At 38.6% G+C, this 27,843-nt stretch overlaps 2 protein-coding genes across 5 annotated transcripts in view; one reads left to right on the top strand and one right to left on the bottom strand.

The window, feature by feature from the left end:
* adgrd1 (adhesion G protein-coupled receptor D1) overlaps positions 1–14,279 on the bottom strand; it is a 39,615-nt gene extending 25,336 nt beyond the window's left edge. The window contains exons 1-13 of one of the 2 annotated variants that reach the window (XM_088077046.1): positions 13,837–14,279; positions 13,707–13,743; positions 13,225–13,341; positions 12,466–12,564; positions 11,456–11,578; positions 11,195–11,371; positions 7,812–8,069; positions 5,959–6,026; positions 5,297–5,446; positions 5,119–5,169; positions 3,185–3,308; positions 2,734–2,841; positions 1,398–1,473 (exon numbers count right to left, since the gene is read on the bottom strand). In XM_088077046.1, coding sequence (XP_087933172.1) covers positions 1,398–1,473; positions 2,734–2,841; positions 3,185–3,308; positions 5,119–5,169; positions 5,297–5,446; positions 5,959–6,026; positions 7,812–8,069; positions 11,195–11,371; positions 11,456–11,578; positions 12,466–12,564; positions 13,225–13,341; positions 13,707–13,743; positions 13,837–13,911 — 1,463 coding nt within the window. In that variant the 5' untranslated portion in view covers positions 13,912–14,279. The remainder of the gene's footprint in view (positions 1–1,397; positions 1,474–2,733; positions 2,842–3,184; positions 3,309–5,118; positions 5,170–5,296; positions 5,447–5,958; positions 6,027–7,811; positions 8,070–11,194; positions 11,372–11,455; positions 11,579–12,465; positions 12,565–13,224; positions 13,342–13,706; positions 13,744–13,836) is intronic. The other variant, XM_042487804.2, reaches the window with a different exon arrangement.
* Positions 14,280–14,878: 599 nt separating this feature from the next.
* stx2b (syntaxin 2b) lies at positions 14,879–27,773 on the top strand. 3 transcript variants are annotated; one of them, XM_088077049.1, is made up of 11 exons: positions 14,879–15,647; positions 15,722–15,796; positions 15,872–15,971; positions 17,294–17,368; positions 17,479–17,552; positions 18,503–18,611; positions 24,089–24,162; positions 24,385–24,522; positions 24,710–24,820; positions 24,985–25,104; positions 26,173–27,773. In XM_088077049.1, the coding sequence occupies exons 1-10, from the start codon at positions 15,618–15,620 to the stop codon at positions 25,078–25,080; spliced, it is 882 nt and encodes a 293-aa protein (XP_087933175.1). In that variant the 5' UTR covers positions 14,879–15,617; the 3' UTR covers positions 25,081–25,104; positions 26,173–27,773. The 3 variants fall into 3 exon arrangements, with proteins under 3 accessions (XP_087933175.1, XP_087933174.1, XP_087933176.1); XM_088077048.1 differs by having other exon boundaries at positions 24,985–27,773; XM_088077050.1 differs by lacking the exon at positions 24,985–25,104 and having other exon boundaries at positions 14,887–15,647.
* Positions 27,774–27,843: the final 70 nt, after the last annotated feature.

Raw genomic sequence — 27,843 nt, 5'->3', positions numbered from 1 at the left:
TGTTATGGTTCAGGCCAAAAAATCATGGAAATACATATTAAAATGAAGAACAACCCACTTAGACTCTGTCACACAGCAGAAGGAACCTGCTTTCTGTGGAGCTGTACCCACAGTTCATTTACACAACCCCAACTCAGAGAGATAAACGTCCATGTGTAACTAGTGGGCTGCACAACCATCGGCAACTATCAGAGCCAAGTTCCATAAATAACAATAGATTTTAAAACGTTCTATAAGTGCCAGTTACTATAAGGAGAAGTTTTTTTAATGTGGGGGCACTCATTCCTTTATTGGAACAGCACATATCCTTTTCAGTTTCAATCACTGTCCTTTTTCCACTTTCTTTGCATAATGGTGGCAACAACACAGGCTCTTTTCTCATCAATATGTGTTTCCAAAACCTGACCTGAACCCTAACCACTGAAGGGGATGCTCTACATTATTCGAGGGGGGTATACATTACGGAAAACCAGCACCTTTATTGACACTGTAACACATTATAGTCAATAGCATTTAGGTACACATGCAACACAAGGCTTGTGGTGGACTGACAGTTGTTTCTCAAACAAAGTGACTAGTCTCACATGCTGCCGTCCAGCCAAAAAAACCGAAGTCAAGAGAGACATGGTCGGATATATCAGAAAAAAATTCACGGTAATCTGTTTATTACAGCGACACATACGTTTTACACACGGGCCAAGTGCAGCAGCATTTAAGTGGAACTTTGATTATCTTATATTATCTATATCATTAATCTCATTGACAAGCAGCAGCACGGCATCAATAGTTTTTCAAGGCAATCTGGTATGTGACATTAGGATCATACAAGCATCACCTCTCTATCTAGAGGGGACATTCTCACCCACAGAGAAGCCAGGAAGTGGGAGAGACGTATTAAAAACTAAGTCGCAAACATCTCAAAATGTACTGTCACATATTTCACATTTTGTACTTTATAAAGTTGGAAAAACAGGTTGCTTAACCGCTGTTATGTCTGGTTTGGTCAAAAATAAACACTGCAACACGAGCGGAACAAGCTGGTCCACTGATGAGACAATAACTGGAGGGGGGTTAGATATGTAGAGCTAATAGCAGGGTGTATCAGTCAGTGGAGGTTGAGTGGTGAGATGAGAGATAGGCGAGAGGACAGATAAGGCCCTGGCCCCAGGCATCAGCCGTTCTGTGGTTCAGGAAGCAGGGGCGCCTTAGTGCCACTGGACCTGATTCCCCCACACAGGAAGTACAAAGAGAGGAGGCTGACATTTTTTTTTTTGAACAGCTTGAACCATTTTGTTTAGAACATATTTCCCTTGATAAGACCTTGGCCAAAACCAAAGTGGCGAGCGCAAGGTCAGTGCATCTGACTTTTCACATCGGGTGTTGTCCCGTCCTCTTACCTGGTCTTGACGGGGCTGATCTCTTTGTAGTAGCTGTGCATGTTGTGGTAGAAGAGGCCAACAATGGTGGTTTGAGCTGAGGCAAAGAAGACAACATTCGGTGGTTAAACGACCTGGGCAACGGGCTGGGAATGTAATGCAGTGCTGCTAAAATGCTCACAAAGAAGGGAAATTAATTAACGCTGCCTTGTCGCCGCACTCTGGCACCGGCAGGCTAATAGGACGACCGTACAGTCGCACAAGTGTGAAAGGGAGAGGGCCGCAAACCACGTGGATGTCGGGAAATCTTATGAAACCTCGACATGACTTCACTGGGAGAGCGGGAGGTCTGGTCCCCCTCCCCTAATTTGACCTATCATCCAGCTCGGTCCCACCTCAATACTGCAAGATAAACAATGAAATCGGAGGAAATCCTTAATGGTCCTGTTCCTCCTTTCAAAGGCCCTTTACCCGAGGCCCCGCTGACTGTGACAACAAAAAGCTTGCTGATGTCAAACAAATGTGCGGCGTATATGCTGCGGGAGAGTTTTTGAACCTTCCAAAAACTGATTTCGACAGAAAGCCTCCCAGCAAGAGCCTCAAGAGACCTCAAGGTTTGCTCGCGCAACTCTCCAAAGAAAGAAAGAGAATAAGGAAAACTACAATAAAGTATCCCAACACACCAATGTGTAGCATGCTCTCTACTTAATTAGGATATAAAACCTCCCCTTGGAGTATTTCACCCAGCCAGGTATTCAGAGCTATGTGTTAATCTGGTCTTGGCTCTAACGTGTCAAGCAATAACATATATTCCATTTGTGATAACAGTCCATTAATGAATTATAAAACTGTTTATTCCAGTCATTGTATGGCAACGCGGTGCATGTAGCAGCCAGGTGGAGCCAAGGGAATCTGACCTGAACACAAAGTCAAACAAACAGAGTTTTAATGCCGACCGTAATTACTGCTCTCCCTCACTCCGAGTCCATTCTTTTTAATGACAGAGGAAAGTGGAGAAAAAGTGCTCGCTCTCTCATTCTTTCTGTTTTGAATAAAAGGGTAACTGCCAACATTAAAGTCATAGCTGGATTTCTACGGTGCACCATAAAGCCACACAAAAGCTCTCATCCTGTCCTACACTGTATGCTATGTTAGCAGTCTTAAATCTTAGCATTGTAAATTACTGGCAAATAACAAGAGCCTCCCAGCTGGACAATTTTCTCCTGGCAGAATTAGACCAAGATTAATGTGCAGTATTCACACTTAACCTAGAGAAGCTACTCGTTTAAAAGCTAGGACGGGTCTGCTTTGTGTATCACTCACAACACGTCACTGAACGTCTGTACTTTGCACTTACACTGCATGGTGAAAGCCTCTCCAGGCACGGAGATGTAATTCTTGCCTTGCTCGGGGAAGCGGTAATGTGGCAGGTTGTAGTTTTGTGGGAATTTCATCAGAGAGTAATCTGTGGGAGTGAGAGGTTAGAGAAAGCGAGAACCGTTGAGAAAAACAGGCAGAGAAGCAACAAGACCCATCTGCTTTCTCAGGGGTGGATAAAAGATGTGAAGCCACCCCTGAGACAGACACAAGCTTAGTGGCAAACAAAATATTATGCAAAAAAAAAAAAGACCCACATCCCTGAGAGGCAGAATGGAGGGGGTTCGACCTCTGCTTTTCTGACCTGCATTTGTTCTCCGAATACGAAAACCAATGATGTCAGCTTGACGCTTCATGTCCTTCTAGCCTAACCGTGTCCACACAAACTACAAACAGTGAGTCACCTTATGGAGAGCTGACAGCATACTGACCTGCAACAAAAGATGTTCCACCCAGGGAGATGAGGGAGTTCGGGCTGGGCTCCAGGTTAGTCACCATGTGTTCCATCACTCTGTCCACGGTCTCGATCAGGCCGCTGACCACAGGGATGGACTGCTGCTCGACAATGACCCAACAGAAAGAAAAGTTCCCAATCAATTCACAGTCATTGCCTCCGATGTCCTGCGTTGCTTTATGCTGACCTCATGTCACATCCTTGGAACAGTTGTGTTTATTAGATTTCCCCTCATTCACAAATATCAAATATGTCAAGCTAAAGGGGCACACAAAAGTCAATTTTCTTTTCCTGAACATAGACTGTAAAAGTAATGGACTCAACCTGTAACTCAAACCAGCCCCTATGCATAACTTTTAAGCCTTAATAAAATGTAAACAGGTGAGTTTTATGTAAATTCATCCCCCTACAGTTGTCATGAATGGGGAAATTAAGTATAGATTGTATTGTTCCAGGCTGGAAACACACATTTTAGTTTCTACTGTTGAGTTTGGTATTTTAACATGGGTGACTTTGTTTTGGAGCCAGCCTCAAGTGGCCATCAGAGGAACTGCAGTTTTTGGCCACTTAAGCATTGGCTTCATTTTTCTGCCCCGGAGATTGCACTTGTTTATGAAGAGTGTATAAAATCAGTTGTCTAATGTCTTCTGAAAGGCTTTGGAGGGAGTTTTAGGAAAAGTCTAAGAATAACCATGATGATGTCATCAGCGAAAACTTTACAAATCGAGTGTGAAAAACGTGCACATTGTAGAAAAGAATGACGAAATGATGCTATTGCAGTATATCAATTACTCAACCTGTGTTACAATCAATTCAGGAAGAAAAGTTTGCTTTTCTTACATGCCTCCGCAGTGAACGAAGAATCCAAAAACTGAGAACCTTTATGATGAGTTAAAGTTATAGGGGATCTGGTTTAACAACAGCAAAACTACATATAAAAATCATCATCACTCTCATACAACTTATAGAGTATTGTATTGTAGTATTGTATTTAAAATACTTGATGTACTAATACTTACAATACAACTTGTCTGTGCATCAGACCGTTTACAAGGAAGCATTTTAAATAGTAATGTTTAAGCCAAAATGACTTGAGTTCATTAAGAATTCTCTTTGTTTTGGGATATTTTGTACACTGTGGAGTCATGTGAGAAAAACAGTTTTCCTACCAAATTCAATGTAACAAGGGGCTGGTAATTCATATACAAATGGTCATTTGGGGGTTAAGTATTCCTTTGATCAACAATAAATGAACAAGAAAAAGTTTTAGCAAGTCAAATATAAATTAAACAAATGGCCATTTAAAATGAGACCTTGTAACTTTTGCTAAACAGTGGCCACTCACAATGTTTAATGCTAAACAACATTTTTCCAACGCTCCGCATGACTCTGATCAGAGACTTTAATCAGACGGGGCTTTACTGAATACTGTATCTACTGTCCAAGGGTTGCTTTCTCATACGTGAACATCTGTTTCAGCTTGCTCCTACAAAAACAAGCATGCTTGTTCAGAGCACTCAATGTACTGAAACCACACACTTTCTCACCAAGTCCTTCTTCTGGAAACAATGTGTTTGTATATAAGTGCCCGGAGATTTGGCCATGATGAGTGTACAGTACAGGAGGCTGCAAATTTACATCCAAAGCATTGTGTTGCAGAGCACTTTATAGTCAGCAGTGCAGTCTTATACAATTTGCACCGCTGTATCTGACCATGTACTGTAATCCTGTATGGGGGCACACTGCCAGGCACTGTTATTGCTGCTGGCACCACTTGTGCCAAAATATGCAGTGTTAAAATCTCAAACTCATGGGTCCCTTAAGTGCCTTGGATTAAAGTATTCACCAAATTGCATATGTTACATTATGTCATGTTTGAACATTTCACAACAACAGTGTGAACTCATTTACCTCTGGCAGTCCTGGAGCGGGGAGCACTTCTTCCACACTTTTGAGAAAAGCCTGGGTGGAAGAAAATGAACATCACGGAACTGTTGCATCACATGCACATGGGTGGGCATTGTGTCCGTGTGTGAAGTGGTTTAAGCAAGCGTAACATGTGTGTGTGTGTTGGACTGTGCTCCAAAACCTGTGTGAGGTTGTTGGCAGTGTTGTGAGGAATGGTCCTATTGGGCAGCACTTTAAGGAAGCCCAACACCGGCAATGACTGCTGGTCCTCGGAGCTTTGGACCTCATCGAGCTGACTGCTGACGACAGGAGGACTCACCTCAGTGGCTCTCTGAGGAGACAAAACATCAGGCATCAAATGAAGTTTACAACCAAGAGGCAGTTTTCGAAGGAGCACTGAGATCCAACATACACAGGATGTTTTGCATGAGTTCAAGAAAGAGAGTCTTGAATCTGAAAGTTCAAAACTCTTTGGACAAGTGATTCAGTGTTGCTCTGTTTCAGCCGAGTGCCCTACAGGGAGCCATTTTGTGTGTGGTGTTGAGCAGCTGTGCTCATTTTCTTCTATTTCTTTATCTGTTTCCTACCTCCAAAGCCCCTTTAATAAACCGGACTAATCTAGTCACATGTGCTCTCAATATCCTTTTTTTCCAGCTCCTCTGTCTTTAAAGGGAAGCAGCAGCTCAATAAGAGATTAACTGTTGGCATTGTGTGTGTTTGGGCCCCAAACTGGATGTGAATTGTTTATACGGATGCTATATTTATGAATAGGTGATTCTCACACAATTATGTTAAGGCATTATATCTCTGTTTTTGTTGCAATGTCACAGTGCCCAAACTTACAACTGTTGGTGTAACTGAAGTGACTTCTTTGGAGACTCTGGGCGTTGTGGCAGAAACTATGGGCTGACCTGGAAAAGATAATACAAAAAGCTCCGTTACAATATGTAGGAACAAATGGGCAGACTATGAGATAATGGGCCCCTGGGCAAAGACATGCAGAAGTCCCCACCACCTGTCCAACACAGGGGCAAGTCACATAGACTTTATTGTTGTTTTTGCTGTTTTGTGTCTCATTGTAGTTGTTACACATCTTTTTGTGATTTTGTCTCTCTTTACTGTCATTTTGTGTCCCTTTATCCCTTTTTGTTGTCGTCTCTTGTCTTTAGCAGCTGTTTTGCATCACTTTGTAGTTGTTTTTGTGTCTCTATGGGTTTTTTTTGTGTCTCTTAGTGGTTTATTTTATGTTTGTATTAAGTTCTGTCCCTCTGTAATTGTTTTGCCCCTTTTAGTAGTCGAGTCTTTTGTATAGCTTTAGGTTCATTCCTCCCTTTTTCTTAGATATTATGAGTCTCTTGATGTCTATTTGCAGCAGTTTTGCATCTCCTTGTAGTTTTTCTGTGTCTCTACAGGTTAGTATGTGTCTCTTCCAGTGACAGGTGAAGACCAGGGGGGGGGCTGACACTTTGAGCCCTGAGGCCTGTGAACAGTAAAGCCATTTAGTAATTCATCCATGCAGGAATCAAACTTGTGATGTGTATGCATTTTGTTCAGTTTTCTAGCTTGGATTTCCCCATTTGCGAATCATTTTTGTTATGATATCCTTGGTTGAACCTGAGCAGGCTGGGCTGCTCTGATGTAGCTGGATTTCATCACCATACAGCTTACAGTTTATGAGGCTGGACCATGCCCAGTCATGAAAGCAGATAGATTACAATCTCTACAAAACTGGGATAATCAACCACATAATGCTCTGCCACGAGCTTCTGTACAAGGCTAATGTCTTTGTTATCTTTTAATAAAACAGTACTAACTAGCTACCAGAAAACCGCCATATATGGATGTACCTTAGAGGTATCAGTGTGGACTACTGCTGCTCGTCTTTGGTTCAATGCAACATTTTATATGTGTGCTCTGGAGAAGTAAAAATATTTTTCTGTAACCATAACAGTCGGGCTCTTTGCGTCTGGTAACGGTCTGTGGAATATATTGCTTTTGGTAACGACTTCGGAGAAGAAATCAAGGCAGTGAGCACTTCATGCTTCATTCATTGTGAGCATTTTAAGCTCTAACAGTGAACACTATACTTTTTGATACACTTTTACCATACACACAAAGGAGAACAACGACAAAAGGCGATTCAGCCTATAAGTTGTTTCTACAGGCTTTGACCATTTCTCATACAGAAATTTGGTGATAAGAATTATAACACGGAAGAATGATATTATTACTACATTCTCATAAATGTCAACATGTTTTTGTCCATTTATGGCACTCTACTGACCAAAGGAGGTAAACAACAAGAGAACAAAAACACTTAAGAGTCCTGGGGTTTTTTCCTAGTGTGTTATAACCTGTCACATTAAATCATAACGATCTGCCCCCGCGACCCTACATGCCTCTGCACACTTCTAAATACTTATAAGGCAGAACTATGTAAGCCGTGGCACTTAGATGGTCGAAGGTCAGGAAAATGTTTTTTGCAAGAAGAGCCATTTGACAGGGACTTCAGGGATATTTGTACAGTTTAAACACTTTGCATGAATGCTGTGGATAGTATGTTTTGGAGACATGGCAGGAAATTGCTTTTTAACCGTGTTTCCCCAGTGCAGAGTCAAGAGGGGAGACGCATTTTAACAGATACGCCACGTCCCAGAGTGGCAGTAAATACTTTACAGCAGAGCGTGATGTCCTACCTGTGGCTGCACTGTAGTAGAGCAAGATGTCGTTAGGTGAGAGGGCCCTTTCCCATATGACAAACTCATCGAAGGCACCTGTTACGTAGTGACCGTAAGCTCTGTCGTTGCCAGTTCCGATGACAAGGTCAGGATATGGGTCACCGTAATAATCTGAGACACTGCCGGCTTGGTCACCAGCAGTGAAAGTGCCGTTGATGTAGACCTTCAGACCATCCTTTTTCGTCCATGTGAAGAGAATGTGGGTCCAGTAAGGCCCTGAAAGAGGAAACATAGAGGAGGGATGTTGTGATATACCAATACTGACAATAATTGCGATATTAAAAAAATGAAATACTGGTATCATGTTAATAATACACATATGATAATATTGTGTAAATATTCCGGGGCCTCTTGAATCCTTTGTTTCTCTCCAATCTCATATTGTCTCCTTCCCCCACCGCCATCTGGTTGCCTTTTCCATATCCATTAAGTGTAATTGCTCTTTTGTAGAGTTATGGTTACAGACTCTCTCTCCAACTTCCTGAACTCGTATTTTGAGTGTAATTCATTTGCCAAAAAAGAGACAAAACCAATCAACAAACAAAGTTGAAGATAAAGTTTTACTGTAATCATTACTTTTTATTTATTCTTCAAAACCTCAATAGATATTGCGATAATATCTTTAACGTTAACTCTTTTGAACACGACAGTGTAGTGAGAATTTTGATATTGTGCCAGTCCTGTACAGTAGCTTAAATATGATTAATGTGTAATTGTAAATAGCGCACATAATAAGCATTGCAAATGTTCAAGCAGTATAAGTGGACTATTAAAGCAAAAAAAAAAAAAATAGAAAAACTGAGTAAGATACATGAATTCAGGTATTAGAGTGGCTTTTTATATTTTTGCTGTTGACTGCAGCAGGGTGAAATATTTCCAACATATTTTTTTAGCTCTGCTACCGTTAACTATTTTCGTTTTGAAAATAGTTTTCTTGATTAATTAATATTTCTTTAATTTGTAAAAAAAAAAAAAAATCATGTAAGTGACCATTGTAATGCTAATTTTCCAGAGCATAATGTGACAAATTCAAAAATGCTTGTTCAATCCAAACAACAAAACACAAATATATTCAGCTTACTGTCATAGATGACGAAGAAAAGCAGCAAACCCTTTCATTTGGCTGGAAGCGGGAAATATTTGTATTTCGGCTGAGCTATAGCAGTCTGCATCCATGTTCGCGGTTCTGGGGCACAACAATGCTTTGAGCTAAATGCTAACGTCAGCCTGCTAAGATGCTACAATGAAAATGCTAACAAGCTCGTCACTGCTAATGCCAGCGTTTTTCTGGTAGGTTTACCATGTTCACCATCTTAGTTTAAAGTGCTAGCGTGTTAACTTTTGTTAAATAATACTAAAAACAAGGTACAACCAAGTCTGATAATAATAGTTTTGCATATTCACCAAAGTTATTGCTAATCTAGAAGAGAGCTAGTTTGGCTAAAATGGCTAAAAATGATGCTAGTAGACCTTTTTCGCAGCGGAGATTTTGTCTCTTCATAACAGAAAAGGCACAGGTGAAACTGATAACATTAACGATGGCCCAGCTCCAATATATGTCCCAGTAAGCTATTCCAGTCAGCCAGCATGCACAATACCAGACAGGGCCTTTCATAAATGGCATGCAGCTATCATTAATTTTATCGGATACACCTGTGCTTTCTTCCAGTGGAGTGATGTAACTTGGATAATACTTAGTTACAGCGCTTAAGTATTTTAGGTCAATATCTGCACTCTACTTGGGTTTTTATATTGCAGTCAACTTTCACGTTTACTCCATTACTTTTCCTTAAAAAAAGTATACTTTTACTCCACTACATTTCCCCTAAGCATCTTAGTTACTTACCACAAAATAGAGAGAAATGGAGGAGGGGACAAATGGAAGACTGAAGGGAAAACTGGATTTTATTCTTTAAATTTTTTAAGTTATACATAAGACCTTTTCTTTTCTTGTAAGCATGGTGTATGTTCTGAAGACATAAACTTCATAATTCTGAAAATCCAATCAATTTGTTATTTTGTTAACAGAATTTAACTGTAGCCTACTTTAATTTTCAATACTAAAGTACATTTGATACAAAAAAATACTTTTAATAATTAAGTTCAGCAAATATCAGATACTTTTACTGAAGTAATAGGTGACTTCAATTTTTTTTTACCAAAGTCATTTTCTGGTAAGATATCTGTACTTTTACTCAAGTGTGACTTTCAGGTGCTTTATCCACCAAAGGCATGTTAAAATGTCTACCATGAAAAAGGTCTATTGCTAAACAAAAACGGTGTTTTTGTCTTCGTCATTTTTCTGATAGCTTAGGCCTCAATCCAGTTTCCCCACAAGAACTCTCTCCTTTCCTCCAGTCAGTTTTACACTACAAAGAACTTACTTTCCCTTGTGTCTCTGAAGCAAACTGACAGAAAGAGGAGTCTCATTAGACAACACATCTGAAAACACTTCCACCAAAAGAGCAAAGTACCCAAAACACATCTCATTTGCGGTTTGAATCCAAACCATATGTGCCAAGCCCCACTTTAATGTTTTAACACTCTAACAACTCTTTCACTTCTTTGTGTTTAAAGCAGTATAAATGTAACATTTTGGCTTCCAATGATTATTATATTGGTCATAGGGCACCTTGAGGTTTATCACCCGCAAAGCTTTTTCTTACACTAGAGAGAGAACTGACAGATGTCCTTAAACTTCAACATGTCACACTGTATGAGTACCAGATGATGTTGGATCCTCTGTAACTGAGCACTCAAATCTAAATCAAGTTATGATGATGCCCCATGAACACAACCTTGGCTAACTGCAACAAAAACAAAGATGACAGAAGTCATTTGAGAACAAAACACTGACCGGTAAAAGCTCCACATCACGTTATGCCTCATATGTTTTTTCCCCATAATGTCAAAACAGTTTACCAAATCATTTAATCTCATTTGAATCCATTTTTTATCTTCATGAATGGATTCAGCGCATTGGTCACACTCTGACTGTTATGTTCAAATTTGACATTTACTAATCACCAAAGATTATTGTATTTAGGAGGGAAATGACCGCATCTCATTACTCCTCCATGATAATTGTATGTTTAGTTCACAGCAGAAAAGCAAATGCAGAAGAGCAAAAGATTTATGAAATTTACCCTCCACTTGCCAAATCAACTGTCTGCAGCTTCATCTGGTTTGAGTTAACCAAACCATGAATGCAATTACATAATTAACAATTTATGGTTGAAAACAAAAAATATATATTTCCGAGACCAAAATACACTGCTCATGGATGCCTGTGGGAATTTTAAATAAAAGAGCACTGTGAAATACAAAGATAAATACAGTACCTGGGACCTTGATGTTGGCCTTCCATCTGTGGTTGTTGCCTCGAGTGTAAAACTCAACATATCCTCCAAAGGGATTGGTGTAGACAGAGAAGCCATTAGAGACAACTTTCCCTCCAGAGGCTACAGCAAAACGGGACTCTGCTTCATGGTTCTTCCAAAAAAAGGAGAAGGTAATCCCTAGGAAATGATAGAATAAAATCACCTCAATACAAATGACTGAAATGGGTAGCAAATAATTGCCAAATGATGCAGTGCACTCACCCTCTGGACCACACCAAGTAGGGTCACTAATGCAAGAGTTTTGGTAGTTTCCAAAGTGGAGAAAGGTCCCGCCGTTATCTCCGTTCAGAAAGATGCCCTTGTTGACCATTCCCTCAACAATGTCTGTGGCAAAGCACAAATCAAGGGCAATATTTCACTTGAAAAGTATGAACAATGTCTGCTCGTCAATATATTCCAAATGCTCAGTTCTCTTCTTCATCCAACAAATCAAATTATCGAAAATCCCTTAATAGTCAACTAGTTTTGGATTGTTTTCGCAGCAGATGAACATGATGGTTTTACAGCTTTCTTGGTATCTCATAAAATAATACAAAGGCTTTATAAAGGGCTTTATAAAAGTTGTGCACATGTATCAATATATGAATGGACTAATGGACATTATTGTAGGACTAAATTATACTTAATCCTCCAGTTGTGAAAAAAAAATGTGCAAACTATACACCAAATTTAAAAAAAAGCCTTAACATTTCGTCAACTAAAATGTGTGTCATACATCCACAGCCCGGCGCTTTTCCTCTCAGTTTTGCCAAACTTGATTTGTGGTGGCTTGTCTTGGGTCTCCTTAGCTGGGCTATGTATGAAGCTATGGATAAGCAGAAGTCCCAGAGGAAAATATGGAAGTTTCAACTGCTTTCAACAACAACCCTGTACAGCTAAAGTACCAAATAATCATAAATAGGCCACTGCAGATAAAAACTGCTGATAAAACTTAATTAATTAATGCTTATTTAGCCCTGTTGATAGGCTAATATAGACATGATAAGACAGATTTTCTTCTAATTTTGGGCCAAAAATGTCTACAGTTGGTGACTCCTCCACTAAAAGAACAATAATAGAGAAAAACAAATGAATTCTTTCTCTCTTGCTGCATGGACAAAAGACTGATGAAGTAGAGAGCTCAATTGTGTGTAGATGCAAACAGGACATCAGGGAGCGGTGGGTGATGCACACATGAATTTCAGTGAGTGGAAAAAGTGATTGATCCTCACCTACTGTTGCAGAAATGTTAGTGTAGGCAGAGTCATTGGTATACACATAGGAAGAGTTATGGGAGGAAGGGAGCACAGTGTGGTTGTGGATTCTGAGAGCTGGACAAAGACAACGGAGAGAAACAGTGATTCATACCTATATAGACACACAACAGAGGGCACAAGAGAACAGTGAGAGGAGGACAACGGGAGGGACGTGGTGTGCAGGTATGAGACGGAGTGATGCTGAGTGCACAGTGGCAGCGCTCAAAGAGGTTCAGCTCTTTTCCTCTCCGCTTGAGGATTTTTTACTTGACTCAGTGACTCCACACATCATACTCAAGTCTATACCTGATCCCTCTACAACTTTAACATTTTTATGAAAACTTGTGCTGATCTATGTAGTGAAAACATGGCAGCAATGCATGTGGAAGAAGTAATTGTTTTTAAATCAACTTAAAAATGCAAATTACTGAAATATTCCCTTTTTTTTTTTTTTTAGATCTACCACCTCCAGTTTATGTGATCCTGTATTTAAAATATTGCAGTATAAAGTTACTTAACGTACTGTAAAACTGACTCTATAATTTCAATGATAAATCTAACATACAACATAAACTCTCTGAACACAGCAGCACATTTAAAAAAAAAAAAAAGCATGTGGCTAGAAGGTGGGTGGTGAAAAAGAGCTTGAGACCATGCAGAGAGCAATCAGACAAAGACATTTAGCCGGTGGTGCATTCTCATGAGAGTCTATTTTTCTTAACAGTGTGCACATACTTATGTTACTTCCGTTAACATAACCTGGTCTGTTTCCAATCTGGTCCCACAGCTCATGGATTCCGTCCACAGCATCGAGGGGCCAATAATGTGAGGCCGTGGCCAACACCTGCAGGCCTGGACGGAGAGTTCACGGGTAAACAAGTATCCAGAGAGGGCTTTCCCCCCAATCAAGCTGTGCCCCATTACTCAAAATTGATTTTCCTGGCACTCCTTTTGGGATTTTGGGGGGTGGATTAAAAGATTGATAACAATGAACCTAACAGCTGTAAAAATTATACAAACTGTTCTGATTAATGAGTAGGATAATAAACAAATCAATAACATTCTCTGGTTTAGCAGTTGGTAGATGCAGATGGTAAAACACTTTTTTTTTTACAGTTAACACAGCTGTATAATGTAATTTTATTTAAATTTTGCAACTTAAAACTGTTTGGAAAAAAGAAAGAAATCACACCACCCATACAAAAATGTATGACTACCTGGATGCTTTGCAGGTTGTACCACTTGAGCATAAACCTGTAAAGAAATCAAAAGTGTTTGTAAAGGCTGCTGTGCAACAGATGATCAGACTATAATTCGAGAGGAGTGTAGTTGTGTTTATGAGCTTACCTTAATACAGGAGACAAAAGCCGTAAAAAGGTGAATTCGCAAACACAATTCCATAGCTTTTGGAAAATGTACCATAGTCTTCTCTAAAACAGCTGTTTAATCCCCAAATAAAGATGAATCCAGGAGGAGTGGCTCATTATTCCAAGATGTGAAAACTTGTGATCAGTCCATGTGTCCAAACTTAGAAATATAAATATATATAAATAAAAGTAACAGCACAAGAACAAAAAAAAAGGTAATTTAGTGTTCTGGCATGAGGCAGGAAAACCTCAAAAGTTTCCCTCTCATGATAAAAACCTGAAGCCCAATTTCCACGCAGAAAACTGTAATCCGTGATCTTCCTACAGTGAACTAGTTTCTTTGAGTTTCTGTGGCTGCATCTGGAAACTGCAAAGAGAAAGAGAAGCTCCGTACTGGCTCGTTGGACTGAACGTGGGAATTGCAAAACGTGATGTCATTTTTTGGATCTTCTGAGGAGGGGCGTTGGATCCCTGCGTAAATGGCATTACTTGTGCGTAATTGGAGATTGCGCGGGGAATGAATGAGATCAGGGTCGGCACTGCGCGACCCAAATGCTGTTAAGATAAAAGATACGTATTAATATATATTGTCTCGTGGCTAGTTTGGGATATTAGGTTAAATCACAGGACAACACCCCGGAGTCTTTGGGAACAACAGGGGTGCTGCTGAGGGTGGGTGGTTTCTGTAACGGTTTACTGAAAGACAGGCGGACCGGAGGAGCACAGATACAGTAACACTTATCGTAACTTTTTAAGTGTCCTGATGGGTTTGGTTAATAAGATTTCAAACACTTAAAGATCACATTTTAGATCACACTTGAAATCCATCTGAAAACTACAACAACATTAGATTCTTAAAATGAGCTGTGGGTCACAGTTCTGTGTCTGTCACAGTGGGTCTTTCTTGTTACTTTCTGTCATGCTGATAAATTTTGAGGATACCTACAGGTGGGGAAGTCATCAGGGACACTGCTCGTCCCACCACACACTGCCAAGGCCAATTTACATTAATTTCAAGGTAAACAGCGCCACCGCGTGGTGAAATAGCAAACAGTTTAGTGGCCACCCGGTCGTGCTCCTCTATTATTTATTGAACCTTGTCGTGTAACTGCCTGGTGTTGTGTCTGCCTTCAACTACTATTCATTAGCCTATCTGATAAAAAAAATCTGTTGTCATATCATAAATCCCAAAAGACTCTGAGTCACAGAGGTACGTGGGTGTGGATTTTAGGCCTAATGGAGGTGATATAATATTTCCTTTCTACTTTCTACCCTTGCGGAAATATAATAGGATTACATTCATTTGGTTTGTTTATCATCATGGTCCGATCAAATTTAATTGAGGGTGGACTAGTTTCTCCCCCTGAGGCGGAAGGAGGAAAAGAAAGAGGGAGGGAGAGTGAGAGAAGGCGTATCCCGGTGAAAGAGATACTCTGGATCTGTTACGGGTAGTTACGGAATTGACCAGAAACACAGTCACTTTAGGCTTTTATTTTGAAGGGCTTTTACTTTACTTTTGTTTTTTAAACCCATTTTTGCAATAATTCAAACTTTTTTTGACCTAACGTCCTCTCTTCCTATTTCTGTCGTCCTAATAACGCTGTTAATGTAGGCCTGCTGTGTTTCTCATCTCCATTCAGCCATCTCGGTCTCAGCGCTCAGTAAGGTGGCTTTATGTTACTCTACACATGGAGACTTAGAGGATGACCCAACGGGTGTTTTACTAGAATAAACCTGGCAGGAGACGAGCTGATCGGTGTAATGAAGGACCGACTGGCTGAGCTGACTGCTGTGAGTGTCTTTTATTGCTTTAATTATATACACACCATCCTGGCTGCACAAAATGTCACACATTTTGTTTTCAGGGTAGGACACGAGCAGAGGAGGATGTTGCTGTCGCAGTGGACAGAGATGGCTTCATGGAGAGCTTTTTCAGAAGGGTGGGTATCACTGCAACTTCCAGGATGTGCACAGGTTAGGAGACAACTGAAGATACTTGTTATTGATTAATTTAGGTGGAAGAAGTCAGAGGACTCATTGATAAGATCGCCTACCAAGTGGAGGAGGTGAGGAAGATGCACAGCATGATTCTGTCTGCACCCAACCCAGATGACAGTAAGTGTGTATGTCCTTATGTATGTCCATATAGAGGTTTGAGAAGGAGACACAGCATTTGAATGTCTGAATATTTTATGTCTTATTCTGTCGTATTGAGAGCTGCTTGGCTGTAGTTTTTCTTTTGAGGCACAGAGTGAAAATATCTCACTTCCTTTGTTACATTTTCTTTCTCATTGTGAATGAATGGCTGCCCGGCCGGAAACCTGTGAAGGAAACGGCTCCCTTTTGCCCCCAGAAGTCACAAACCATTGTAGTTTGGTCTCCAACAGGAACTTTTTAAACGTCAAGGATTTAACCCTTTGAAACGTGGAGCCTCTTCACTTTCTGTTTTCAGACGCCTTTCACAACCCTGAGCAGATTGGTGTGACTTCTTTTCAAAACGTGGTAAAAAAAAAAAAAAAAGACTGAGCCACCTGGTGAGAAATGTACCACAAATTGCAAGAAATTAGTAGATTTATAAAATTATTTTTAAAAAAGCGAGGGAAAAAATGTTGTGGAAAAAAGAAAAAAGCTATGGAAAAACTATATTCATAAATATGATAAATTCATTCAAGACAAATTGCCCTATGGGGACAATTAAGTGTATCATACCATAGCTTGTCATGTCTTTTTGCATCATATCCTATTGTACATATTTGAAATTATGTTTCAGAATTATTTGAATTTTCAAGCATTTTCCAGGTCATTGTCTTGCCTTTTTACTTTCTTCTGTCTTTTTTTAAATTTATTTTTTCTATTTATTTACAAATATTTGGGTCATTTCTTCTTTCATTGCTCACTGCCTTCTTCCCTTGTATTTGTAGGAATTTAAACCAAATTGTCCAGGTTTCAAAGGGTTAAATATGTTGTTATTCACAAACGTTTGAAGGCACCAGTATTTGGTGTAAATCCTATCTTACAAATCAGATACAGTTTCAAAGCATTTCAAATTATTTAAAGCTTTATAATAACAAGAACAGTGTTATTTCTGGATGTACTCAGTTCCTGGCTTTTGCTCAGTGTGTGAGCCTGAGGACGATGCAAGACAAAGAGCCAGTCTACAGTGCCATGGCATCATCAGTGATTATGTTTAATGTAACACAGTACAGTGTTTTAAGATCCTCGACGTGGAAATGGTCACCAGGGAAAGAAACAAAGAGCTTTGTGCTGTGTGTGACCTCTGTGATATTGCCACAGGGTTGTTGCCAAGTTACAAGATGAAATCACAGTAAATTCAATATTTACTGGAGAGAGCGGCGCAGTGATTAGCTGGATGACATGATTTTTTCCTCATCAACAAACTGAGTCTGACGTGTTTCCCTGTTTGTGTCTGTGTGAAGGGACAAAGGAACAACTGGATGCGCTGACCAACGATATCAAAGGGAATGCCAACGTAGTGCGAACAAAGTTAAAATGTGAGTTGAACCATGACGTGGTTGTCCCACTTATTTATTGACTACGCTGCACAAAAGATGATGTTGTCTGCTGTTGTTTAATGTTGTATCATAACTCTCTCCCTCTGAAGCCATGGAGCAAAGTATGCCCAAAGATGATGTGGCTAACAGAGCATCTGTTGACTTCAGGATCCAGAAAACACAGGTTAGGAAACAGAGTGATTACTCAAAACTCCTCTCAGAGATGTTACCAGATGTGTAATGCAACAAATTAGTAATACTTCGTTACAGTACTTAAGTATTTTTTGGGAGTATCTGTACTTTGCATGCATTTTTGTGTTTGTCAACTTTCACGTTTACTTAACTACATTTTCTTAAATAAAATGGATACTTTTATGACCCTACATTCCCCTCCAAACACGTTAGTTTAAATCCTTTAAGTCATGACTAGAACATGTTTTTTTTTTTCAGGTGTAATGAACGCTCCATTTTTAAGGCGGTGTGTTTTATGAAGAAGTAAATGTCAGAATTCTGACAGCTTGTTTTTTTATTACCAGTATTTACTTGTATGTTTACTTTAAATACTCATCTACATTTAATAACATAAAATTGCTTTTGATACTTAAGTACGGTAAATATCAGATACTTTAAGACTTTTAGTCAAGAAATGTACCACAAATTGCAAGAAATTAGTAGCTTTAGAAAATTATTTTACAGAAGCTAGGGAAAAAATGTCTAGGGTAAAAAGAAAAAAGCTACGGAAAAACGCATCGTATCGTATCGTATCGTATCGTATCGTATCATACGTATCTCAGTGTGACTTTCAGGTGCTTCATCTGCCACTGAATGTTATCTGTCTTGTTCATATACGACTTCATCAGCGATATGTCAGTTGTACACAAATATAAAAGCGGGAAAAAGTTAACTTTACCTGCCACTATCTCTGTTTTGCAAGATGCGTTTATAGATTGGCTTCTTTGCATTCATTTGTTTGAGTGCAGTTTTCAACCTCACAGAGGACTACCCTTTAAATCATGCTTTTAATTCCAGCAGTGTAAGTATCTTGTCCAGAACAGCTTTGTGGAGTATTAAAAGTCTGCAGTCTGAAATAGCTGCAGTCTCACCTTCTGTCCTTGTGTCTTCACTTGTCCTCAGCACACGGTACTGTCCAGGAAGTTTGTGGAGGTCATGACCCAGTACAATGAGACTCAAGTGTCCTTTCGGGAAAGAAGCAAAGGAAGGATCCAGAGACAGCTAGAGATAAGTAAGTGAAAAATAATGGACCCTCTGAACCCTCTTGAGGCCCAGGAATTATGAGTTGTATTTACAGAGTGTCTTTGAAGCTTTAAAGTAATGTAAATTGCTATTGCAAACAGGAAATACTCCCTTTTATTAACACATCAGTGTCTTGAATTCGGTTGCACGGTCATGATTTGTAAATGTCGAGATAAAAGAGTGGCAAATAAAACTTTGGAGCTGTGTTAGGACAGGATCCAGGAAACAGACCACGCCGGTTTCCTCTCTGCCTCTCTGAACACTAACCTCACTGTTGTTAAACACATACCAGCAGCAGGGCAGGCTTTTTTCAGGTTTCTTCAAGATGTCAGAGTTTTCTTTTGCACAAACCAAAGTCACAATTGATCACATCTTAACACAGTTTTTAAAAAAAATGTTTTGTTAGTTTTGATGGAACTTAACCCTTTGAAATCTGAGCAAATTGGCTCGACTTCTTTCAAAATCATGGGAAGAAGGCAATGAGTAACGAAAGAAGAAATGACCAAAAACTATTTGGAAATTAGTTCAAGTACACAAAAATTACCTGAAAATTAGTCAAATAAAACGAATCAAAAAGAAAAAAAAGTTTAAGTTTATAATTTTAATTATGTAATTATGATAATTATAAATATGTTTTATATTTATAAAATATGCTTTTTATCTTTTCCCTAGGCATTTTTTCCCCAGCTTTTTAAAAATAATTTCCACATCTACTAATTTCTTGATCACTTTTTACCAAGTTGCTTATTGCCTTCTTTCCCAAGTTTTTGAAAGAAATCACACCAATTTGCTCAGAGTAAAAGGGTTAAATATTTGTGAAAGGCGTCTAAAAAAGAAAAGTGATGTTGCTCCAGGTTTGAAATGGTTAAAGGGTAACTTAAGTACTTTTCAACTTGGACCCAATTTTTCCATGTTTTTTGTCTGATTAACTAATGGCAAGAACAGTTTTTGAAACTGGTCCATTATTTAGAGAGAGCACTGCAACCGGCAGCTACAATGTAACTACTTGGGGCAGGTATGTCACCATATCACCAAACCGACCAGACTCCATTTAAATGAACAGTAATTTTAGCATCATCATAAAACACACTTCATTCAAGTGTCGATAGCAACAAAATAAAACCATCAAAAACCGTCTTGGTTCATCTTGTCACTGCTTCAACAGTCACCAACTCTTTTTTTTTTTTTTTTTTTTTTTAAATAAACCCTAAATTTGCCCAGTTAGATGGAAAAAATATGCTAAAATGGATTTGGCAATTTTGGCTTTTTCTAGTGAAACAAAAAGGATCTTGCACTTTAACAGAAAGGTCTATCTCAGTTGGGATAATTTTCATATTGTTGTCAGACACTCAGAAAAATAATCTGAGCCAGTCAGTGAAAAAACAAGCTCTTCTAGTGGAGGTAAATTGATGGTACATAATAGCCTGGAGTGGTTACATTGCAGCCTGTTTTGCAGCTGATATCTGAAGCCCTCTTGCTTAATATTAGACCAATTTCAAAAAATATCTCCATAAGTCCCTTAGACACAAAAACATGAGGAAATAGGGTCCAAGAAGTGAAACAAAACAAAACAAAGTTGCCCTTTAAATAAGCAGCAGTTGTACTCATAGTTCTGGAAAAAGAATAGGATATACAATACCACTGGAATGAGTGAAAATACTGTCCAGCAATAATAGTATGTGTAAAGTAGCAGCATCTACAGATCTACATTTAGTCAATGGGAGATTTAGCATAGTGAAAAACATACTAAATAAGTATATAGATTTATTTTCATTCATTCAAGCTTATTGGTTTTAACTTGTCTGCCTTTGCTACCAGACCACTAGATATTTTTCTCCATTTTTCAGAGCACATCCGTTCATCTCTGTTCAGAATTACAGTGACAAACAAATGCAAACACTGTGTATCAGGTGCATTGTATTATGCACGAGTAACATGAGACAATAGTGAAAGGCAAAAAAATAGGATTGTCTCGCACAGTCCCTGCGGCCAGCATTAATGAGAGGCTCTCCACACTGCAGACGGAAGAGCCTGATACTGGAGACGCCTCGTTGTGTTTGCGTCGCCCGGGAAACGGGCAGAGGGCTCAATGGCCTGTGTAACAGTAGTTCATCTGTCTTTGACATTGCCGCACGGACTTCAGTCTGAGCTGACGTGGGCTTAAACCATTCATTTACAACAGAAGTGATACTTTTGGGTGATGTCTATTAAAGAGCTGTAATGGTGGTGTGTTTTGTTGTGTTCGGCTCTGGCTCTCTGAGGAATAGTCAGTGTAAAAGGTTCGTGACATACAGTAAGCACCTGCACAGAGATCGGTCTCTCTAGGGAGGGCGTTGTACAACAGGAGGCATGGCTCCAGGAAAAGAAAGCTTTCTGTTTATAGAGTTTCAGCAGCTGTTTCTCTGTGACGGCTGCTGGCTTCCTTTGTTGCTTAGACACTTCTAAACTTAGTCACTAATACAACCCTTAATCCACGAATAAACCAAAAATCACCGCAGGAGCTGACTATAATTAAACATGGAATTATCTCAATTAGCAGTCCACTGAAAATGCTTTAACAGCTGTTGCACTGAGATTTGTGGTTAAATTGCAGCATGTTTTCCTATCAATGTTTAGTATTCAAAATCCAGTATTATAACACCACAAACACTAGTTCTTGAAAACAAAAGCCATTTTTACTTTAATAGTAACCGTCAGTGTGTTTGCAGTTAAACACATTATCAGTTTTTTTCACATTTGGAATGTTGTGTTAATTTGCTGTTTCAAACCTGGGAAGATTCGAGATATATATATATATATATATATATATATATATATATATATATATATATATATATATATATATATATATATATATATATATATATATATACATACATACATACACATATATATATATGTATATATATATATATATATATGTATATATATATATATATCCCCCCCGTAACATAATATGAAATTATAGCAATTCTAAATATAGTTCAGTGCCCTAGTTTTTGGGTGTTTTTCTACCCTTTGTTCTACTTTTTTTCATCTAATTTTGAGGTAATTTTCTTGTCACCTTTTACTAATATCTTGATATTTTCCGGAACATTTCTTGCCAAGTTGGACATTGCCTTTTCTCAATGTCTTTTTTTCAGGGAAATCAAAGCCATTTGCTCTGGTGTCAAATGGTTAAATAGCTTGGGAAAGACATCTGAACGCAGCATAAGAAAAGTTACGTCGATCGAGGTTTCAAAGGGTTAAACAATACATCCGTCACCACTTGGGGAGAAGTCAACGTTGTGTTTGTAACAGTGTCCCCTGGGTGGCGAACACAGACATTATTTTTCTGTCAGCTCAATCGATTGAGCTACAATGAGGCTTCTTCTCCTCACACAGTGGGCTTTATACACAGCAGCATCACTGCACTGCCAGACATGTATTACCCAGGGATCAAGCACACAACAGTATATATTGTACCAAGGCTAAGCATGTACATCTGTTGTTTACAATCCTGACATGAGTGTAACACTCACTACTCAGGGAGTTTTATCTAATAAATGTCAAAACTGTGTTTTTATTGTTTTCAAGCATGCTACTGTAAAATCTGATAAGATGATTTTACTTAAAAAATCTAGGAAAATGTACCTAGGAAAGCTAAGTAAACATAGCTATTAGTCTTAAGTTATGTTTACTATCTTAAGTAACGTTATGTGTTTATAGTTATGTTTAGGCAATCGTTTTATTTTTATGGTATTTAGTGAACTTGTCAGATTTACTTTTAAAAAATCTAAGAAACAGTTTGATCTTGAAAAACATAAGCAAATATAAATAAATCTTAAGTATTCATCCTTATTTATCTTTACGTTGGATCTACTTGTTATGCAAAGACAAGTTTAATCAAATCAGTCTTTTCAAGTTTTAGCAGCTTCAGTAAGCCAAGCATACTGTGCTATATATCTGTATTCTCCCGGTTGCATAATAGTCAGTAATATTTGTATTTTCTTAAAAATGTTAAGGATGGAGGCGGGCAGAACTGGCATATCTCCTAACTTCATCATTGGCAAAATCCTCTTGTGATGATCAAGTTCAGTCAGACTTACATGGTTTACTGAAGTTGCTAACACTTAAAAAAAAGGAGGTTATTTAACTTGTCATTTTTACATTGTAACAACTTAACAAAATTAATTGAATATTGCTAGAATTAAGTAAACTTAAAATTATACATAAAATAAAAATAAATTGAGACTAACAGTTGTATTTACTTAACTTTTTCAAGGCAGTTGGTTTCCAAGATTATTTTAGGAAAGATCAACTTGTCAGATCTTACAGTGCAATTACAATAGCTTGCGTCAGATAATTAATCTTTTGGTCATACACTGCTGCGTAAACCATAACCAAATTGTTAGGCATGAATAGTCTTCTGTTAATAATGGATCAAAAGAGCTCCGTCCACTGGCCTTCCATATTTTAATGATAGATACTGAATCTAAGGTCCAGAACAAGAATGAAAGGGCATATCACAACTTAATTTTCTCCTAACAAGCTAGCTGCATCCTTTTCACCATAAAATCTTTACAGACCTGTAAATTATATCATATTTTCTCAAATATCAGAAACCACATCACGTGTATATGCCAGTTTCTGGGTGTTTGGGAACTATAATTTCTGTATTTTAAAAAAATGGCCTGAGGGCAATCTTTAGATAGGGTCCAGTCTTACTTAAAGGTCATTACACCCAAGAAGTATTTAACAACTTCTCCATAAAACACTTCAACCTAAATTCAAGGTTTTCATGTTATCAATCAAGTTACTTCTTACCCCCATACTTCGGGCACCCCTGCTCTGACCACATCCATCTTTGAACTTGGTCTTGATTATGATCTGAACTACACACCAGCAAAATGATGTGAGTCAGTGAAAAAAGCAGAGGGCCAATATCCCCTTTCCTACTTCCTAACCCTCTACTTACAGTCCCCTTCTTAAGACCACACCCATCATCTGAACTTGACCTTCATTTCAAACTCAGTTACACACTTGTGCAGTTTTGTGACTGCATTTTGCACAATTGCCAAGTTATTACATTGACGAAATCTTCTAAGAGACAGACATATAAACACGTTGCAAACTACTTAAAATGACTGACAGTCATTCCCAGTACAACTGGTGTCGCTTGGATCACAAAATGCCTCAATGACACACACACACACAGACTTATGAGAAAAAAATACTGCTGTCAGAGTTGTCTTGGCTGCTAACAACAACAACGTAAATTGTATTTCATTTTCTTAATTAGAGAAACATTTATCAAGATATAAAACTTTATAAATCAGGGGCTGGCTGAGGGCAAACAATTCAGGACAGTTTAAGAAACTAGCATGTCAGGAGCCCAGGCTCTATTTTCTTTCCTTGTCACAAGTGGTTTTCATCATGAGGTGATGAAACAATTGGATAATCATTGCCTTCTGTTTGTTATTGTAGCTGGAAGAGTGACTACAAATGAAGAATTAGAGGGCATGTTAGAAAGTGGAAATCCATCTATCTTCACATCTGATGTAAGTTTGCTCATGCCTTACTCTACAGTACACTGATATTACGTCGCTGTCACTGACATCTAGTGGTTAGAAGGCATAAATCATGTGGGGTGGGGTAGTGCACCACCAGGCCTTTTTCTCTCTCTACACACACACACAGCTGGGAGCATTAGTTTGCTGTTTCCTGATCTTTTTTTTTTTTTTCTTTTTTTTTAAAAAGTTCTCTCTGTCTTTCTCCCGCAGATAATTTCTGATTCCCAGATCACACGACAGGCCTTAAACGAGATAGAGTCTCGTCACCAGGACATCATGCGGCTGGAGTCGAGCATCAGAGAGCTCCATGCGATGTTCATGGACATGGCAATGCTGGTAGAAACTCAGGTAACAGCTAAGTGTAACCAAAAAGGTTCATAAGCCAAAGCTACTCCATGTCAATCAGAAATCTTGTCTTAATGGTAAACATCTAATAGTTTCTACTTTGTGATTTGTTCTGTAATCTCACAAGTGTACAAGTATGTAGCCACTTTGTTACTTGATCAAGACAAAATTCTTTCTCTGTAATTAACAGGGGGATATGGTTAACAACATTGAAAAGAATGTTTCCAATGCAGCAGAATACATTTGCAGTGCAAAGGAAGAGACCAAAAAAGCAGTGCGATACCAGAAAAAATCCCGGAGGGTATGTATTCCTTTCAAATATGTGTTGCTAAATTGTCACGAATAAAAACATCTGTAAATGTCAGTTATACAAGACATGAATGTGTTGGTGTTCTGTGTAAATGTTTTTAACGCTGTCTTCCGTTTAATTGGACTTCAAATAACACCCTCTCCTTCACTTGGCAGAAATACATTATCCTTGCCTTTGCTCTGTTGATCCTGCTTGCTGTCATTGCACTAATTGTTGGCCTGTCTGTCGGACTAACCAAACCTCCTGTATGAGAACTGCTGTGATGACTATGTGAGGTAACACTACGCACATCCAACAACTTACACTCCTTAAACACAACATTCTTTCATCTATCCATTTATCCATGAATTCATTTACTAGTTGAACTGTGGAATGGTTTAAAGCAGAGATACTTGATTTACAACCCGCAGGCCAGATTTGGGTGCCAAGTGGCCCACTGACCACTGTCTGATTCAAGTCAAGTCAGTGTTATTTATAAAGCCCGTTATCACAAAACACAGTTTGTCTTAGGGGGCTTTACATCATACGACATCCCTCTGCCCTTAGACCCTCACATCGTCTGAAGAAACCCGTCCCCCCAAAAAAAAAACCCTGTAACAGGGGAAAAAAATGGTAGAAACCTCAGGAAGAGCAACTGAGGAGGGATCCCTCTTCCAGGACGGACAGACGTGCAATAGATGTCATAAATAACAATCAAAGTTCAATATTGACAAAAAGAAAAGAGAAAGAGAGAGAGGAAGAGAGGGGGAGAGATGCAACAGCAATAATGGTATGTAATGAAACTAAATTCATTCACTCTGGGAATTTTTTTGTACTTTGAAGCTGTCAGGGTGCACTAAAAAACATAAAAATAGAGCTTGTTTATTTAAAAAAAAAAAAAAACAGACCAGGGAAGATAGCCTGGAGCCCCATCTGGGCGATACCCCAAATGTTCTCAAATCTTAGAAAAACAAACATTTGACAGACAAAGAAACAAATAAATATGCTTAGAGAAAAATATCATGATAATCACAAAAAAACCAAACAATAACCATCATATTTAAAATAAGAATATATAGTAAAATAGTAATCAATAATAACATATAATCTTAGAATCAGTCCTGCGTGCATCTAACCTATGTGGAGCCACTGCAGCTGGTTTTGCCTCTTAGCAAAGATGACTGAGGACAGCAAATGCCGTAAGGCAATTCATTTAGTGATATGTGTTATTAATGTTTGTTTATGGATTGGCCCCTGGCCTCCTGTCATTTTGCAAAAGTGGGCCCCAGGCGAGGCGTGTTGAACATCGCTGGTTTAAACGATATATAACAGTTCTGACTCCTCTTTCCTTCTCTTTTTGACAGAAACTTCTGTGCCTTGCCATGTGTGGGGTCGCAGGTTTACTCCTTTTGCTCATCATAATAGTTGGAGTCTTTGAGTGATGGATTTAATGAGTCGCGCCCTCACGGGAGTCAGCTACTGTAGTGATGAAACTGAAGCTTCATAATAAGACGATAATAAGTCACTCACTATCCAACAGCATTACAGAGAGGATCTCTTGACCACACTGGAGTGTAATGTGTGTGTGATCCACTTTGCACCAGTAACATCAGACCTCATGATACACTGTTCTGGAGCACTTCTGTACAGCAAGAACAAAGCATCCTGTCAGCACACATCCCTTTCTCTTAACGGTGATATAATGAACAGTGACAGCACATCAGATTTATACACTGGTGTGCATTCTGTATTGTTGCTTTTTTTTTTTTTCATGTTAAGTATGGCTCTCAGACATCTCCTGGTCTAATGACTGTAAAGGACATTTTTGAAAAGAAACTCATTTGTTTTCTGGCCCAGAGTTTCATGAAAAGATTGATACCTCTCATGCTCGTACGATACATATGAAGCTACCAGCAGCCAGATAGCTTAGCTTAGCATAACGACTCGAAAGAGAAAGCGGCTAGCCAAGGTCTGTCAAAAGTAACAAATATGGCACGTTACAGGTTTATTGTTGGGGGGGGGGGTTGTTATGTGCCAAACAGTTTCTTGGCCAGGTGCAGTGATTTCCTGGAGTCTTGTTGTTATTGTCAGATTGCCAGGCAAGCTAACGGAAGCTCCGGAAGGCCACATCTTCTGGCACTGAGCCCCTTGTTAAAACCACATTGTGTTATATTACAATTATGTTTGCGTACAGATTGAACAAACAAGATACAAGATAAGGTATGTGACCCTTAGAGATGATCATTAGCTGGTTTTGTTGCTTTTGGACTGAGCCAGGCTAGCTGTTTCCCTTTGCTCCAAGTCGTTGTGCTAAGCTAAGCTAACCAGCTGCTGGCTGCAGCTTCATATTTAGCATACAGACATTAGAGTGACATCTATCTTCCCATCTTCTTAACAGGAATATTATTAAGCGTTTTTCCCAAAATGACAAAACAGTGCTTTAATATTTAAAAGATGTTGTGACAATTCTCTTCATAAAGTGATTGTATGATTTGTGTTTACATGTTCAAGTGTATGCTCCTTATGTCCTCTTGTCCTCTTGTGTATTTACTATATTTCATGTGAATTGAATGTAAAACTACTGCAGCTCAGGAGTCCTTTACAAATAGAAAATTGTAAAAATATATATATATATATATATATATATGTAAGCATCGCTGGAATTGAATTCAACGCTTCATTAGAAAACTCTAAGTTAGCAACCTTATAAAAGTGCCTTGTTGATATTTCATATGAAACCTTAACTTATTGAATATATTGTATTTATCATGATCACGGTGTATGATGACTGAAATATTAATTGTGATAAAAGTCATGCTACAAAGTAGGACTCTTGGATGATGTTATTTCAAGAGCACCCGTGTTCATTTTGATACAGATCATTCTTTTTTATTTGTAAGTTATATCTTGTATTTTATATTAAAACCAAATAATTAAGTAATGTAATTAAAAGATAAAGATTAAAGAGTCTTTGCTTTGTTTATTTCCTTTCATATAAAAGGTGATAAAGTTTATTGTATTAGTCATAAATACAG

The sequence above is a fragment of the Plectropomus leopardus genome, chromosome 4, assembly GCF_026936395.1.
Source record: "Plectropomus leopardus strain MGB_pleo_1.0 chromosome 4, ASM2693639v1, whole genome shotgun sequence".
Lineage (NCBI taxonomy): Eukaryota > Metazoa > Chordata > Actinopteri > Perciformes > Serranidae > Plectropomus > Plectropomus leopardus.
This window is presented reverse-complemented; position numbering and strand designations above follow the sequence as displayed.

What these genes read in the sequence shown, in the direction of transcription:
- stx2b (XM_088077049.1), top strand. Translation starts at nt 15,618, where the DNA reads ATGAAGGACCGACTGGCTGAGCTGACTGCT. An exon ending in AGTGCGAACAAAGTTAAAAT is followed by an intron (nt 17,369 to 17,478) that starts GTGAGTTGAACC and finishes CTCCCTCTGAAG; the next exon opens with CCATGGAGCAAAGTATGCCC. An exon ending in CAATGCTGGTAGAAACTCAG is followed by an intron (nt 24,523 to 24,709) that starts GTAACAGCTAAG and finishes TGTAATTAACAG; the next exon opens with GGGGATATGGTTAACAACAT.